The 19878-nt window shown below is 25.4% G+C and overlaps 1 protein-coding gene across 3 annotated transcripts; it reads right to left on the minus strand.

The window, feature by feature from the left end:
* Window positions 1-416: 416 nt before the first annotated feature.
* LOC140667586 (aminopeptidase N-like) lies at window positions 417-14039 on the minus strand. 3 transcript variants are annotated; one of them, XM_072895672.1, is made up of 13 exons: window positions 13882-14039; window positions 12328-12942; window positions 10136-10600; window positions 9401-9590; window positions 8752-8899; window positions 8457-8535; window positions 7857-8242; window positions 7125-7405; window positions 4354-4544; window positions 3927-4238; window positions 3761-3830; window positions 866-958; window positions 417-719 (listed from the first exon to the last, which is right to left on the minus strand). In XM_072895672.1, the coding sequence occupies exons 2-13, from the start codon at window positions 12909-12911 to the stop codon at window positions 594-596; spliced, it is 2925 nt and encodes a 974-aa protein (XP_072751773.1). In that variant the 5' UTR covers window positions 12912-12942; window positions 13882-14039; the 3' UTR covers window positions 417-593. The 3 variants fall into 3 exon arrangements, 2 of the variants coding, with proteins under 2 accessions (XP_072751773.1, XP_072751782.1); XR_012047051.1 differs by having other exon boundaries at window positions 581-719; window positions 866-953; XM_072895681.1 differs by lacking the exons at window positions 417-719; window positions 866-958 and adding an exon at window positions 3527-3676.
* Window positions 14040-19878: the final 5839 nt, after the last annotated feature.

The following is a 19878-nucleotide window of genomic DNA, read 5'->3' on the forward strand; positions in this document are numbered from 1 at the left end:
TTTATAATAAATCGGAAAATGCACACATGAATACATATAAGGAAGTTTAACTATTAATATTAAAAATATAAATAAATATTATAAATTCCAAAACAATTTTTATGTTCGTATTATAACTATTAACTAATTAACTAAATATAAATTATGCGACAATATATGTATATTCAAAATCATATTAATAAAATATATTATATATAATATTATTGAACAGTTGTCATTGCTACATATTTATTGTTTTATTTATTATACACATATATACACATAGACAATAATTAAAAGTAATTCATATAACAATATATTAAGAATAATATTAACAAAATATTATGCTTAATAATATTAAACTGTTATTATTGTTACATGTATATGTATATACATATATATAAATGTATATATATATATATGTGTGTGTGTGTGTGTGTGTGTGTGTATGTATATGTATATTATATATTTAAGTATAATAATTGTTTATATGATAATTTAATGATATTAAAATAATATTATATATATATATATATATAATTTTTTTGCTGTAATTATGATTATTTACGATCAATTTCTTTTGAAAAGTTCTTAATATTTTAAGGAAAGAAGTACTATATCTTAAAATATTTCTTTATTTCTTCGATTTCATATAAACGTTTGAGCAGTTTTTTGTCAGCATCCAACATCCATTCATTCACAAGATTTTTAAACTTGTAAAAACTAGTTTTAATAGTTGCCTAAATCAGATTATTTTAAGTTAATGTAATAATTTTCTGCCATATTAAAAGACTCACATAATTAAAGAACAAAATACTTGTGACATATTACAGATATAAATATTAATAGAAAACTGAATATAAATATAATTTTGATTAAAGTTTACCATATCAAGGAGAGTTACATTTTCCTGGTATATACGTTTAACATTAGTTTTGTATGCTTCAATCTCAATGATTTTTTTCATGAAGTTCCTGATCTATGTAGAATAACTTTATCAATATTTATTGTCAATAAATAATAATTTCATTTAATAAAATTTTTTTAATTTAACAAGAATGTGTAACGGAATAGTATTTCGGTAATTAAGCATAATAAAAACATAATATGAAAAGCCCCTCTTAATTTTCGACACAAAATTATTTTTTAATATTTTGCCAAAATTTCTTTTATTTAAAATCATATGTATGTCTGTATATCATATATACATATATTTTATTTTAAATATATTGAAAACAATAAATAATTGTAATTATGCATATTAAAAGGTGATTTCAAAGATTTAAATGGCTTTGACATATATTATGATGTCACAGATTTGAATGATCTTAACGTATAGTGTTATGACCTTGAGTAATCAATAGGTTTTAGGCGGTACTTATTGTTTATTAAAAAGTTATAAAGAAAGCATTTTCACAAATTACAATAATTTTCAGATTTTAGAATACAGTTTTAAATTGTAAAAAAGATTTATTAAGCTCGATAATCTAATTTTTTCCAGGTATGAGACCATCATTTTGACTCCTTGTACATTTGAGAAGTAAATATATGATGAGTGTTATTAACAAAAATATATGCAACATAATTCAATCTGTATATAACTGTTATACTTATATACGTTAATAATTTTGATCTCGCTTCGCGTAAACATTTCAAAACCCATGTGGAATCGTGCAGTAATAAATCTAGTATTGCATTGAAAAGAGAGGTGACGTCGCAATAGAATTCGCTTTGCTAAGGATTTTGGAAAGCCATGTAGAAAAGTGTAATAAAATTTAGTATGGTGTATTTAGTCATGTGTGTGTAGTAAATACTATATACTAAAAGCACATTTTATTAAATGTACATAGTGTCGAAAATTGCATAAAATTCGTTAAAATTGCTTATTCTTTTGCTTACAACTTTTTAATGAACAACGAGCGACGAATAAAACCTTTTAGACGTTATTCAGAGTCATGACTCTTACAACAGGTGTATGTCAAGGTTATTCAAATCTCTGAATATGCTCTTAATGTGCATAATTATCATTACAGTTGGACCTCTTATCCTACCCTCTTATGCTAGGAAACCTCTTATCATACGACAAAATATCCTTCCATGCTATGACCGCGAAAAAGGAATTATACCCCCACTCACAAATTTTTGTCGTAGGATCAGAGGTTTAAGGGGAAGATTCCGGACCAAAAATGTCGTAGGATAAGAGGTCCGACTGTATTTCTTATTTTCAATATACTTTTAATAAAATATTATATATATGTATATATAATATATATATAGATGTACTTATAGATATATAGATATACAGGGTGTCATAACTAATGAGCCAACGCTCGTGAACAGATAGAGTACAGTGAACTAAACAAAAAAGTATTAGGTCATTTTGCGATTTTCGCAATAATTAATAAAATATTAATTAAAAACGTTTAGCGAACAATATTATACATATCTACAAGATGTCCGGTAATAATCGTCCCATCTCTCTAGGGCAGATCAAACTGAATATAAAAGTTCTGTATCATTTCTCGATTTTCGCAATAATTATTAAAATATTAATTAAAAACGCTCAGCATATGACCGCGCATCGCATGTAGCGCTCAGCATACCCTGAGCGTTCTTAATTAATAGTTCAATAATTATTGCGCTAATCGTAAAATGATACAGGACTTTTATGTTCAGTTTGACCTGCTCTATCTGCTCTAGAGAGGTGGAGCGATTATTACCGGACATCTTGTAGATATGTATAATATTGTTTACAAAGCGTTTTTAATTAATATTTTAATAATTATTGCGAAAATCGCAAAATGACTTAATACTTTTTTGTTTAGTTCACTGTACTCTACCCACTCACGAGCGTTGGCTCATTAGTTATGAGACACCTTGTATAGATATATAGGTAATAATTCTAAATGAAAGCAATAAATTTGAGAAGATAATACATATAAAATTAAAAGAGGTTTTTATACATATAAGCATATATTCCTCTCTGAGCAATTACATTCCTCTAAACAGAAAAGTGAAAATTAGGTTCTTATTTCTTTCCTCAAATTTTAAACAAGTTAAAAGAAATGAAATTTAATGGACATTTTTTACTACTAAAAAAATACTTATATTTTTTTAATTCTGTCGTATTGTTATAAAAAAATAAACTTATGTTTTTTATTATTAAGCAATCCACATTCAATTTTTTATTAGGACTTTTTAACAGCCTAGAATGTCATCATTTAAAAATATACGTTAGAAAGCTTGATTTCTTTAGAAACTTTTTATTTGTTTTATCATTTTTGTAAAATCAATAACTCAAGTAAAAATTTTTTATGTAAATAAATAAATACAATATTATGCACAATTTCATTCTTTTATTTAATGACAGAAGAAAATTTTTTAAATATAATAAAAAATATCCTTTGTGCCAGTGGAAAATTTTCATCAAATTTCATTTTTTTAATTTGTCCAAAATTTAGGAAAAATAAGTAAAAACTTAATCTTTACCTCCCCTTTTAGAAGAGTGTAACTCTCAAGAAAGCGATATAAGAATATATGGTTATATGAAAAATCATTATTATTTTTCAACAAAGAATTATCTTTTAAAGTATATGTGTTACAGACACTTTGTAAATCTTTAAATGCTAGCTTATAAAGATTCGGCGTTTCATAAAAAGGCTGAATTTTTTATAAAGAAAGTTGATTTTACAAAAGCCTGCAATATATATATATATACATGTATACGTTAGATGTAAATAAGCGTAATAATAAAAAAAATGACCGGATCTATAAAATTTACCTGTATTAATTGTTTTTCAGCATACACATGATTAATAATGACAATAAATATGGCAACTCCATTGACACCTCTTTAAAACAAAACAACACATATAGTTATTATACGTAATTAATTTTCGTAATTGTAAGAAGTATTTGTTCAAGAAAAAAATATTTTTGGTTATTACCTTGGTTTTAATTGATCAAAATTTGTTAGTATTTTCGAAAGCACATTACTGTGGTTTGCATGTTTTGCAATAATAAAAAGATAACTCATCATATTTCTCTTGATTTGTGTTTCATTATATGTTTCATTATGTTTGAACATTATTGATTCTAAATATTCTTCCATAATTTCACTTGAAGCGCAAGCTAAAAATTCTAAAAATCTATCATTATTATATTTTTTCCTTAAATGTTCCTTCACATCGCGCCAATCCTCACTCTTTGCTAATATCAAACCTTTACAGTATATCCACTCTTTCCACCACGGTAAATATCTACAACATTCAAAAATCAAAGTTTGATTAAACATATTTAGCGCTTTAATATTGCATCTCGACTCAATAATTGAATATGCAAATAATGGTAAAAAACTGTAACAAGGAAAATTACTTATTTGTATCCGACTTGTATACAATACGCATTATTTTTCCATAAGCTTCTATGTGGCAATTCCAGTCACCGAGAATACATAACCATTTAATGGCTTCTTGCCTTAAACATTTAGTAAGATCACGTTCCTCAGGATCTTCCTCGTATTTTATTTTCTCAAGTAGATTGGCCAATATATTTTTTATTTTCTCCTAAAAGTTATCCAAGTCAAATAATTATATTGGTTTACAGTAAGCGTGTAGCATTGGATATTCAATTTCTCAACAAGTAGATTGAAACAGAAGCAGGCTGATTGAACATTGCAAAGTCCTAACATTATATCCCTTGATCTCTTTATGTGAAAATAAGTTAAAAAATTTGAATCTCTAGCTTTATACAAACAAGATTCGAGTGGAACTCTATTTTGTTGGAAAAGAAATAAATCTCGTTTTATCCTCAACATTATCCAAATAATGTATTAATTTTAATCTCAAATTTATGTGAAAGCGTCGTATGTTAATGTAAAAAATTTGTGTTTATACGTATAAAAACTTTTTAAGTTACTAAAAATCGCTCGAACAAACAGAATAAATGTATCTCACGTACTGATTGAATATGATTTAATTCAGTAAATTAATTTTTAAAATTCCGGTGGTTTTTCATAAACATTCTAAATACATATATTCGTGTGTGTGTGTGTGTGTGTATGTATTCTTCGTATTTTATTTTCTTAAGTAGATTGGCCAATATATTCTTTATTTTCTCCTAAAAGTTATCCAAGTCAAATAATTATATCGGTTTACAGTAAGCGTGTAGCGTTCAATTTCTCAACAAGTAGATTGAAAGAGAAGCATGCTGATCGAACAGCCACTGCAAAGTTCTAACATTACATCCCTTTATCTCTTTATGTGAAAAACATTTAAAAATTTAAATATCTACTCTTTTCACCACGGTAAAAGTCTACAACATCCAAAAATAAATGTACTAGCTTTGTACGAACAAGATTCGAGTAGAAAACTAATATGTTGGAAAATGAATCTCATTTTATTCTCAATATTATCCAATTAATGTATTAATTTTAATGTATTTATTTAATTTACTAAAAAACGCTCGAACAAACAAAATAAATGTATGTGACTTACTGAATCAATATGATTTAATTCAGTAAGTTAATTTTTAAAATTCCGGTGCTTTTTCATAAACATTCTGAATACATATATTAGTATGTACATATATTAGTATGTGTGTATGTATATATATATATATATATATATATATATATATATATATACATACACTGTGCTTGACAAAAATCTGAGCATAGATGGTTAAAAAAAAATTTTTAAATGTTTAAAAAACGTTCAGTCAATTTTGCAATATGGTACACTCGACTTATTTTGTAATATAATTAAGTGACAATATGACATATATCTTTAACGCTCGAATTGACATATCGCTGGACCAAAAGTAAAATGGCAGACATTACTAGTGATATTTCAAGCCGATAAAACTCTTATAATATGTAAAGTATTTACATTAAATCGTTGTATTTATTTCATATCACAGCGTTATAAATTTCTTTATATCGAAATAGACACATTATTATAAAAGAAATTATACATATCTCTCTGTTCGTTAATACGGATAGCTTTAGTAAATAACCACTACACTCAAAATACAGTTTAATTTGAACCACAGACATAGCATGCGCGAACGAGAGAGAACGTGAGGGTACAATTCAGATTTCAGTTTGTCTTTTTCTACGTTTAGCTTACTATCATTTGTCGAACGTTCACCATCTTTCTATACTTATTATACCTATAAGAAAAAGTCAGGTGAGTGTCTTTTCTTGCGAAATTGAGCCAATGCCAACAACCTTCAAAATGAGCCAATCAAGTACTCTTCTCATCTTAAAACCTGTCTCTTGCCTAAAATAGCAACTTATACTAAGCCTTTTTTTTACATATCTTTAATTTGAACTAATTTAATATATGTATATTTATTATGGTATATCTCTTTTGGTTTATAAGATAAAAGGAAACTACTTTGAGATAATCTAACTCTAAAATGAGATATTCTATACATATTAAGATAATCTTAAGTCCGTACTAGCAACACATATATACACATACATCTTATTTTAATTTATTCTCTCCGTTCTAACAATTTTTTTATTTTTAATTATGGAATCAATTTTTCACAAAAAAGTTGTTTGGCTTCAAAGAGAATATGAGATAATGCAATTAGTTTGATCTTGGCTTGTACATTTAAAGTCAAACTAATGTCACCATATCATATATACATATTATATACACAATATACATATACCTTTTCGAGCCAAACAACTTTTGTCTTTAACATCTTTTTCTACAATCCAAAATAAAAAAAATTAAAGGAGAACCTATATATTATGATACATATGCAAATATACAAAGTAAACTTTAATTTATTAATATCATCTGATACTCTTATAAAATTACCGATCTACTTTATATTATTATACATACGTTTCATTACTATACGTACATATAATTTTAAATTGAAAGTTTAATAGAAAATTACTTTAAATATGAGAAAAATAATTACTCAAAAATCTTATGTATGTCTAACAATTATAATATAAACCTGAAATAAATACTTTTCTTAAATAAAAAAGATTTTACTATATCTTAAATAAGAGTACAGAAAAACTATTTGAATCTTTTTAGCCACATATATTTTATTTTTTCTTGGAAAATATGACATAAAATAATTTAAAAATTCTTCTACTGTTTAATACTATTATTATTTACCTTAATATTTTGGATTCCTTCATCTGGAAATGGAATGATGCTCGACATGTGTTCAAAAGCTTTTATCATAGGATACCATGCTATATAATTTGTCTCATGTCCAAGATAGCTCGTCAAGTTCCAGAATACGGAAGAATTGAGTTGGCCATTTATCAGAAAATAAAATGCATCGTCGATGATTTTAGCACGATTAAGAACATGTATTTTTGTATATTCTGTAGAGTTCAAATATTTTGCAATTTTTTGCCAATTTTCAGGATCGTAATTAACGCGATAGTATCCTGTAATAAATAATTTTTATATTATTAGATTTTCACATAAATGATTTTTTAAATATATTAAAAAATATTTAAAATTATCTGCATTTTAGATGTTTGAGTAATTCCAAGTATTAAAAAAAGAAAAACAAATTATAATAATTAAGAAAAACATTATTTAGAGTAGTATTTGTGGTAATATGGCATAGAATGAAACTATGTAAGAAATTATTAATCCATTTATATTTATTTTAGCTTAAATAATTATAGATGCAAAATTAAATTTATTTCACGTTAATCGATAGTAAAATGCAGAAAATGCGTCATACAATATTTTTTGAAATATTATATAATGTTATTATGTATTTATTCATACATTTCGTATTGTTATTAAAAAAGAATATAGTTAACATTATATAATGGTTTAATACTTTAATTATGTAAAAATATAATAAATTAGTTAATCAATATTTACCAACTTGTCGTAAATTGAATATTACCCAACCATTATCTTTTACAGAAACTTGGTAAGCTGGCCGGGACGACGACAAAACCATTACTCTTTCGTCGTAAAGCGGCATTCTAAGGTCCCCAAAATTTGGATTATTCTGGGAAGCATAAGTTACAAGTACCCAGAAAGCGTATTGTTTAAGTATTTCATAATTTTCTATTGTTACATTATATACATTTTCATTATTCGAGAAATCTCTCGTTATTTTCAACACAGGATAATTTATAGTTTTCATCCAATCATTTATTATTGTTGAAGGAGGCATTATTTCTTTCTCAAAATATAATTTGTTTAAAATATCCTGTATGGTGAGCCATAAATTTTGAAGAAGACTCTTCGATATAAACTCACTATATTAGTTAAAATTTGGCATTATTGACACAGTAAAATCGGTACTGATCGTAAATTACGTATCAAAAAATATGAAAGTGTTATTAAATTTATACACTTTACAGCTTACATAATTGCATTATTTAATATTTTATATGCTAGATTCTATAATGTATAAGTAAATAATATATTGAAATGGTATGTATAATACAATATATTTCATAATATACTCACAAATTTAAATATTCATAAACCTTCCTTTGAAACATTTCATCGGAAATTACATACTTCAGCATGCGTAATATTAAGGGTGCTACAATTCATATGATACAATGTGATTTATATATAAATTTGTTTACAAGTCTTTCAACTACATTTTTCATAAATTTTTAAATTTTAGTATACTATTATGTACATATATGTATATAGTATACATATATATATATATATATATATATATATATATATATTTATATTCAAATATATTGATTGATTTGATTCATTCAAATAAATTTATTGATTTTTTTACCTTTAACGTAATGGTAAAAAGAAGAAAAGGCATTATTTTCGAAAAAATTGGCTTCCTTTATAAGAGACTGATTGTGAGTCTCCAAACGAAGTGATTCATAGTAATCCTGAACTATAAATAAATCCACCATTTCCGAATTTTTGTAACCCTAAAGAAGAAAGATTTAATATAATCGAATGACTATTTAGTCGAATGAAATATTTACGGTACACATTCAATGCTTTTATTGAACATAAATTTGAAAATTTTTTATCAACATTACAAAATATAGTAAAATTTTTCGATAAAGTAATGTGTAGTTTGTGAAACAGTCCTGTCATTTAAACCTATTTGAAATAATTGAAAATTATGGTATTATTTCTTTCCGTATTTCAAATTTTATAATTTTAGAATATCGAGAACCAATATAAAATTTAGTCTTTCCAGATATTTATAAATAGCTTTAGCAACTTTTATATGACATATTTAATGTTAAAAATAGTGTAAAAATTTTTATTATCTTATAATATTAGAGATTATATCTACTTATATAAATAAAATAATATTTTATTTAACATAAAAACATACAAAACATATTAAAATATATAATATATACATTAGATATAATTGATACATTAAGAATATTACTAAAAAGATATAAAAAAATTACCAAAATACGGTCGATAGCATCAATTCCATACAATGTAGTAAGACCATCGATTAACCATAACTCAGATGACGAAAATGGATTAATTACATCAACAAACCATTGATATGCCATTTTGCGCCCTATCAATCGCGCTACTTTTATTTTATGCGCAACAGAATCCAGATTTTCATTATAAATAATATCTGTTTCTCTAAAAAATATAAAAATTAAATTTGCAAGAGCTTAGTAATTACATAAACTTGGCCAAATAATAATTCTAATATATTTTCTGAATTAACATTAAAAATATCTTGTAAACGGATAATATCACCTATATGATATAATTGTATATTGTTTTGTACCGATTATATAAAAATTGTGACATAAATAATTTGTCATATACGTGATATACATATGTGTACATATATGATGTATTGAAATCAACCTATAATTATATATATACTGATTATATAAAATCTGTAACATAAATTATTGTCATATACGTGATATATATTTATATATATATATATATATATATATATACATGTATATATGATTGAAATCAACCTATAATTAGTTATAAAAATATATGTATAATAATGTACACGTATAAAAATTCTACATTAAAACAATTATTTTTAACGTATATATTTCTAATTTCTAATTTTATATTTTTAATTTAATTATTTTTATAATTTTGCTTCATATATAAATTGTATTTGAATAAATTGATATTTCTTCTAACTTTCGAATTACCTATTTAAAAGAAGGCCCCAATTCTCATTATCATATAGCAAATTATGGATTACAACAAATTGCACTTTTGGTATTTTCAATTTTGTCCATTTATGTTCAAATGTTATCATTGCTCTGGTTGCTATCATTTCAGCAAATTTCATATGATCTGATTCGAGTCTGCGCCATATAATGATTCTAGATTCTATCATCTCAAATTTATAGACATCTGCTGACGAGAATACAACCGTCGCGACATAAGTGGACATTGGAGGAGTAGTATTAAAGCATGTCCACTTCATATATGTTTCGGTTTCATGCATTTCATGTTTGCATGTTTCCTCTTCTTGTACCGGCATATTTGAAAAAACTTTGTATTTGCGATGATGTTTTATGGAAATGTTGAAAGTGGCCTTGATTGTCGGCTTGTCCCAGCATGGAAACAATCGTCGGGCTCCAATCGCCTGAAAACGTATTTTGTCCGACCTACGACATTTTAATAATATTGATTTAAATAACGATGATTTTTAATAATCAATAGCATTATATATACAGTATGTCTGTCCGTAAATGTCCAAACAAATGTCGCAATTGTTTGAAGTTAGAAGATAGTTGAATAAAAGAAATTTACATGATTTTGAGTGTGTTACAAAGTGCATATAAAAATATTTTGTTTACTTGTGACTTTTTCGAATTGTAAAAGTCATTTTCATTTTTCAAGCTATCTAAATTTTTTTATATTAATGGATTATTCGCAATATAAACTTTTATACTTTAATTATACATAAACTATAAAATACGATGGCCAAAAATTTAATTGTTTATGAAGTAAACTTTTATACTTTAATTATACCATACAATTTAAGCATAAAATATTGATTTTCTGATTATCTAGTTTCAATATTTATATACAAAATAATAAAATGAATCAATTCGTATACAAAAACGCACAGTTGTCTTAAAAAAATTTATATATAAATTTGCACTTACATATTTTTTTTTAACACAACTGCGTTTTTTACACCAATTGATTCATCTCATTATTCTGCACATAAAAGTATTAAGGTAAAATTATCGAAAACTGAATGTTTTAAAGTATTTCATGTAAAAGAACTATATCTTTTGAACCTTACAACTCGTAAAGTACTTAATAAAAAATAATCTTATAGTATTTTAAAAAGCTCTAAGATGAGCTATAAGAATATAGAATAGGAGTTTTCTTTAAAAAAGGTGATTTTTTTAAATTGAAAGTGATTTTTATGTGATCTTGAAATGGCTTCCAGGGTGAATGACATTCCCCTTAAAATTGCAAAACTTTTATATGAGACATTTTTTTCTAAAATGCTTTGTTTTTGAGATATAAGTTTGTAACATTTTAAATGGCTTACACTGTATAGTTTATTACTCTAGACATAGCGTTTCGTACAAACAAACACACACACACAGACACACACACACACACACACACACACACACACATAATAATATGTGCAAGATATAATTACCAGATATACTTTTAATAATTCTTTGACCAATTTGAAGATAATTATTTTTTCAGTGAAAATATCGAAAGAGGTCATCATTTTTTTTAAACTTTTTATTTTTGCCATTATATCTGTTTACTTAATTGTAAACTTAAAATTAAAATTTTTTAAAAGTTAACTGTAAGATTAACGGAAAAATGTAATTACATATGTTAATCTGAAGTTTAATTTGCGAAAAACTCTTTTCGTTCAATCCCATAATTTGAAAATTAGTAAATTGATGTCTTAATATTTTTGTTAAGACGAAATTATCTTCAAATTGATTAAAGAATCATCGCTTTCACATAAAATTTGGTTACGATATATTCTGTTATATAAATATTTATATATATAGAGCACAGGCGCGTAAAAAAGTACAGAAATATTTATATTTTTTATTTCATGCACATATGTAATAAAACAACATAAAGTATAAATTATTGCATACTCATCTAAACTATTCAACTTTCCATGATAATACATTTTTTTAATTTATATATATCATGTATTTAATAATAAATAGAATTGATTAACAATTCAAAAATAGTATAAAACATTAAGTGATATAAAGTAAAATAAAGATAGTGATATAAAGTATTAAAATTAAATATTATAAAAAGAGATAATAAAAGATACGAGAACAACAATGACAAAAATTCATATATTTATTGTACTCTTAATATTACTCACATTTCGAATGATTCTCCCCTCTCGACTATAGTCTTCAAAGAAGTAATAATGTTTTCTGTGTTATTAATTGCAGTAAAAAATTTTGCATTTAATCTGTAACGTCCATTTGATAAAGTTTCATTGAAATGTAAAATGCAATTTTGCTTTTCACATTCAGTAATTTGCGGAAATAAACACTTAACATTGGTATCTACAGTCTTTTTTTGTAATTCTGCAGTATACATATTAGATAAATCATTTGTCAACACTCCAAAGAAAAAATCTGTTAATGGCGATGAATTTAAACTTATTTTTGTAATTTCACGAAAAATATCGATAATAGCACTTAATTCGCCGTAGAAAACAAAGTCGCCTTTTGTTTGATTCTCTTCTATATCTGCTTTATAGTCTCTATATTTATATATTTCATGTTCCTTGTCTTCGTTGAAATATGGTATTAACTTGACGTCGTAATGCACTGGTATTATATCATCAAAGTAATCATTAAATGCAATCGATGAATTTCCCGTATTTTCATTAATTGAATAAGTTATTATGGTGCTAAATATAAAACCGCTATAAAATAGCAGTCTTAGAAATGCCATGTCAATTTTTAGGAATCTGTAACAACTGTTCCTGTTGAAAGAAAGATAAATATAAAATAAAATTTAAATAATAAATTTTACAGCAAATAAATTTATAAAGTATTTTCTAAAATTAGTTTTCTTGCGTAATTTTATCCGTGATGAATAACAGACCGATCTACATATATGAACATGTTATTTTTAAAATTTATTGTTTCGTAGATGATCATATTTTCATAAAACTAGCAATAAAAATAATCAACGGAATAGTCAAAAAAAATTTAAATTTTTTTCGACTTTGTTGGTATGTCTCTTCAGGCATGTATACACACATACATATATGGGCGCACGCGCGTGTGTGTATGTGTATTGGCGTGTGCGCGCAACTAGGTCAAAGACAATTTGAATGTTTTTATATGTCTTATATATTATACACATTTTTTTTAGTAACGAGAGAAACATTTATCGTTTGTTTATTATTCGTATAAATAAATATATCGAATCACTAATCGATTTTAAAGTAACCTTACAAATTATTATTGATATTAGAAAAAGATATAGAATGAACATGTGCACAGTATTATATGAACATGATAATTTTTAACATTATAATTGTATTATTCAATGTTTTATTATCCATTTAAAATATATAAATTAACTATAAAAAAATTTTTATAAATACTTCTTTTTTAATATTTTCTCTAATTAAAAGACATTATATAACAATATAATAATAAAAAAAGATTTATGCTTTTATCAGATATAGAATATATGTACATAAAATTTAAGAATATGTATAGGTTTTTTAAAAAATGAAAGAAAAAGAAATGAAAAAAATAATAAAATGTTCAACAGTTTAACAATTTTGAAAATAATTTGAAAAAATATCCTTTTTGTGTGTGTTCATATTTTAGTACAATTTAAATTACGTTTTATCTTTTATGTATCTTTAAAGAAAAAGTTATATAATATTCTGTTTCTAGCGACTCACCTTGTATAGTAAAAATGCTGTGTTATTTCTAATACAATTTCTTTTCTTCTCAGAACTAATTAAAGTTGATACTTTATCACCGTGAACCGTTAATCTGTACTATCGTAATCTTAACGTTTCAAGAGGTAATCGAAAACTGGCAATGTCGATGTAAGAGACATCATAATAAATATATATATATAAATACAAACATATTTACAAGTTATATAAGGTCATCATATCCTACAAAATTTAAATTTAGAATTATTTTTATAATATTTTACTTAATATTTAAGATATTTTAAGATTCATTGAATATGCTAATTTTTTATATTTATTTATGTATTATATATTTTGTTAATTTCATCATAACCTACAAAATTTACATTTAGAATTATATTTATGATATTTTACTTAATATTTAAGATACTTTAAGATTGAATATCCTAATTGAATATCCTAATTTTTGATATTTATTTATTTATTATATATTTTGTTAATTTCATATACGATTTAATAAGCAATATAGAAAAATAAGTATTTATGTTTTCCTACATCTATAAATAATAATTTTTAATCTTTACATGTTGAGAATTAAAGCATTTCCATATCAACGTATTTTCATATATTTATTTTTTATGTAATACGTAAATAATATATTATAATTATTCTAATTAATATAATATGTTAAAGTCACTTTAATCATGTTAAAATGCTATATATTTATCTCTATCATCTATATTAATTATAAAAGTTAAGTACCTATTCATTAATTATACAAACATTTTTTTAACAACGATAGAAAATAAACATTTATCGTTTCTTTTTCACTCGTTTTGAATAGGTACATTGAAGCAATATTCGAATTAATCTTGCAAATCATTGATTATATGCCATTAAAAAAAGTATATAGAATAAATGTGTGCACGATATTAAAAATTGTAATTTTTAACATTGTAATTGTATTATCCAATTTTTTATTATTTATTTAAAAATATATGAATTAAATAGAAAATATATTAAAAAAGTTTCCGTTCTTTAATCTTTAAATTTTTAATTCAGACATTTTCTAACAATATGCAATATTATAATAAATGAAATTAACGTGCTTGTCAGATGCACACTATATGAATGAAAATTTAGAGAATTATATAGGTTTATAAGAAAAAGAAAAATAAAAGAAATAGAAATAATTAATAAAATGTCAACAATTTTGAAAATGATAACTTAAAAGAATTAAGATAAAGATTAAGATTTATTAGAAATGAAGATACTCATCGTATGAGTTGATACTTCAATACTATTTAAATTATACTTTATATATCTTTTATATATCTTTAAAAGAAAGATACATGATATTTTATTTCTAATGATTCATCTTGTATATAAAAATGTTATGTTATTTATAATACAATTCTTTTTCTTACTAGAATTAGTTGCAGTTGACACTGCGGTTACCACACATTGCAAACCGTTAATATCGTTATACCTATTGTTATATCTATGTCGTAGGCAAATGGTTATTTTAGGAAAATAGCTTTTGACTAGGCAAATGGTTATCTGGCTATACTGTCAGACTTGGTAGTTTCTGCGCTCTCAAGTTTTGTTATATTTTTTTATGGGGACGGGATGAAGCCCTGATGAAAATCTAAGCGTTCTTTTCCAAAATGTACTTTTTAGTACGTACACGCCAGATAGTATTTGCTTAATCAAAAGCTATTTTCCTAAAATAACCATTTGCCTACGACATCTATACTATCAAAATCTTACCGTTCCAATAGATAATCGGAAATAAACAATGTCAATAACATATGTTAGATATTGTAATATATACATACATACATAAAATCCTACACAATTGTTTAAAGTAATATTTATATGCATATTTTAAGAATTATGAATTGTGTATTTTATTTTGTGAATTTTGTATACATTTAATAAACAAAAAAAATCAATTTTTATGTCTATTTATATCTGTAATTATTAATTTTGAATCTTTACACGTTGGAAAATCTCCATATCAGAGTACTTTCATATATTATTTTAGGTAATCCGTAAATAATACTTTATGATATATACTAATTAATATAATATATTAAAGTCATTTTAATCAAGTTAAAATCTTCTATCGTTGTACGATAACAAAGCTGACAAAGAGAACATTAGCGCACTATAACGTAAATGCATTACGTTATTATTAATTTAATGTCAAAATATTTCAAGTACTATAACATACATGTACATACGTGAAATATAAAATTATAATATTAAAATATGTATTTTAAAGTATAGATAAATTATTATTTGCTGTAATATATTATGAACGTAATATGTTATGAGATTTTTTGTTACCTAAATTTTAATTACTTGACTATTATTTGATTGTTTATTTTATTATTATTTATTATTAAATTGTTTTGTGTTCTCACTCTGACTTGAACTTGAATCATCGAACAATACAACATCAAACAAAATATATTTTAATCTAAACATTATTAAGGAAGTAATTGTGGCTTATAAGGAAATAATTATGGCAAGTAACAACAACTTAAAAATATTAAAATTATAACTTAAAAATATTAAAATTACGAAAGCTGTACATGTAATTGCAACATCCATATTATGATTGTTAAATAAGCAAACTAAAATTTTATAATTTTGTGTTGAAAATTATTCTAAAACAAATTAATTTTGTAAAATATTTATTCGAAGATATATTTATTTCCGAATTTATATAATATAACAAATAAGTAAACTATTTGTATAGTGAAAATAATAAACGAGATAAAAGAGATATTGATATTATAAAAATTATAAGAAATATTTTAATATTATAAGAATAGAATCGATTATAGGATTATAGGAATCTTTAAACAAAAGTAATAATATTAAATAATTTATTATAAATCGGAAAATGTGAATATGGATACATATAAAGAAATTTAACTAATAATATTAAAAATATAAATAAATGTTATAAATTCTAAAACAATTTTTATGTTCGTATTATAACTATTAACTAATTAATTAAATATAAATTATGTGATAATATATGTATACTCAAAATAATATTAAAAAATTTATTATATATATTATTATTGAACAGTTGTCATTGCTATATATTTATTATTTTATTTATTATATACACATATATACATATAGACAATAATTAACTCTTACTCCGTATTGTTATTTTTGGCACCTTCTAACTTTATATATATATATATATATATATATATATATATATATATATATAATAAATAAAGTCAAATAAGCAACTTGGCGAATAATTTACCAAGATTTTTCTCGCCTACGTCTCCTTAAGGCAGTAAGAAGGGGTTTATTAAATTCTCAAAAATTAGAATAAAAATCTTGATAAATACATCAAGAAAAATATATGTCCTGTGTACTCATCAATTTCGCAGAAAAAATTATTTTCTATGAAATCAACACATTAACATCCGCGTTTGGCTCTTATTCGCCAAGTTTATAGTTGCTTGTTTATAAACATTAAAAGCCTTATATTCGCAGTATTAAAGTCATATATATATATATATATATCTTGATAGGTTATTTGCCACGTTTATAGTTGCTTATCTGACTTTATATATTTAAATTACATATTTCTTAAATAATTTAATTTATAAATTTATAATTATATGATCTTGTACAGGCTAATGCTGTTATATTCTGCCTGTCTTATTCGATATTCTTATGATCCCATGTATATTTCCCATGAATTAGGATATTATGCCTTGAATGTGCCGACAGAGAAACTGATCTCGTTTCGGATTACTTTGCAAGTTCTCACACGAGCATCCAGTAGAAGCATAATAAAATTTGGAAAATCTGAGGGATCGACCGGTTCGCGTGACACTCTTATTCAGGGAGATCATAAAAGGTCACTTTATAAGTTCCACCTATTTTATAAAATCCTTTGTATCATGGAGATTTAGTCGGCACGCTCGAGTGCGCGAACACGAAAACAGGACCGAGGTCCAAGATTTATCGTGTAAGAACCTTCGCGTACAATCGCACGTCTCACGCGCACACGCAAAGTCGTCACAATGATTGTGACCCCCTTTTTCTTCCTCCCCCGCCACTACCGCTTCACGAATCGGTCTATTCATCATCGGCGACGATCTGGTTTCTAAATTCTAGATAGTTCCAACGGGTTTTACGACCTGCGCCGCCTTCAACTTTGTCCGAAACTTGCTTTGGAATGGACCGCTTCTTTTCAGCTGTTTTACAATCGTAACTAGCAATTCACTTTATGTTTTAAAAATCTTGAAATCTGTCTTTTTCAAACTCTGTTTTCGAACTTTTATCTCAAATCAGAGCGAGTGATTTTATGTTCCATAAGCACATATAATTAATAGTGTGTATTTTTCGTTCGTATTGATAATATATAAAAAAATTACACAATCAAATAATATTTTTATTTATCCTATTATTGAAATTAAAAGCGCACAATCTCTTTTAGCAATATACATAATTATATGTGTAATGGTAATAGAAAAATCAAAGTTGTTTATAAAATCTAAATTTATAGTTGTAAAAGGAAATTTAGTTAAAAGAATCTCAATTTTTCTTCTTTTGATTACGCATCGTTCGGTTGGATCTTTGCAAAGATTATCGTAGAATGGAATGCCGCTTTTTTCAAGTGGATATTGAGATCGATACAATGCCCTTATAAATATCGGACGCGGTCGGTGACGGCACTATACGCTCAGAGGTTTTCGTTACTTCGATGAATGAGGCCATTATTCGCGTCTTACGTCTGCAGGTTCGTGGATTGTATCCGTGATCCGCTGCCAAAGTCGGATTACTTTATAGAGTTTCTGAAGTACCTTAAATCTAACCTGCCTCGATTGAATAACCTTTCTTCTTCCCCATTTCTCTGTCCAAACACGCATTCCTTATCTAGCGTGTGTATAATGCTCCGTAAAGAAAATAAGATGTGTTTGAAAAATTATAATATTAATTTTTCAAATATTATATTTAGAGTGTAGAGGATCGAAGATAGTGAAAGAGAACACTCAAAAAAATGATCTTGCAACTTGAACAAAAATTTTCTAGGTATAAAAAATTAACTGAAGCAGATAAATTATTAGCAAATACTATGATACTGTATATATTTTGCACTTAATCATTTTAAATGACAGAGACAGAATTTATATCTGTACTATTAGTGTAATTTAGACAGAAAATTTGTCTGCGATGCCTATCTTTAAGGCCTATTGTCAAGGACAATTAGATTTGTGATTAATATTTGGCAATCTAAATTTTCTAGAGGTATTGCTAGAATATTGCTGCTATAAATTCTATACGTGACAAACAATATTCTAACAGCTACAAAAAGTAGCGATAAATTTTAATTGAGACATCTAGAAGTCTATCTACATTAGCAAAATATTTTTTTGAGTAAAACATTAGTGGGCAGTGAAAAGATTTTTCATCTGTAAATTATTTTATTGAGATAAAAAATCAGAAATATCACACATCTTTCTTTTTTGCGAAATAAACACGAAATTTAATATAAGCTCACGTCTCGGATTAATCTCGTAAAATATAACTCGAAAAGAGAGAGAGTGAGAGAGAGAGAGAGAGAGAGAGAGAGAGAGAGAGAGAGAGAGAGAGAGAGAGAGTCTTGTAAACACAAGCTGGTCTATAATTTCGCTTGCGAGTGCAATGATGCAAAACACTTTCTCATACGATGCATGTTACAATGAAGTTGATCTCGAAGATGGGCGAATTGGCAACTGTTAAAGCGATGCACCGAACGCGTTGAAGTCTCGTTTCTCGTTACAAGAACATAACTCACAAACAATGGCCGGCCCGAGTTTCTCGAGCCAAATGAATAGCATCGCGCCCGGGGGCAAGTTTCGACATTGGCATATCGAATCCCGCTAGCCGCGCGAAGAGTCGCCTTGCGAATTAACGAATTACGATTTATGTATTCACGTGCGAATCGGTAATTGGCACCAAGGCCGTGCACGCTGCGGGGGACGTTTCTAA

The sequence above is a fragment of the Anoplolepis gracilipes genome, chromosome 1 (genome assembly GCF_047496725.1).
Source record: "Anoplolepis gracilipes chromosome 1, ASM4749672v1, whole genome shotgun sequence".
Classification (NCBI taxonomy): Eukaryota; Metazoa; Arthropoda; class Insecta; order Hymenoptera; family Formicidae; genus Anoplolepis; species Anoplolepis gracilipes.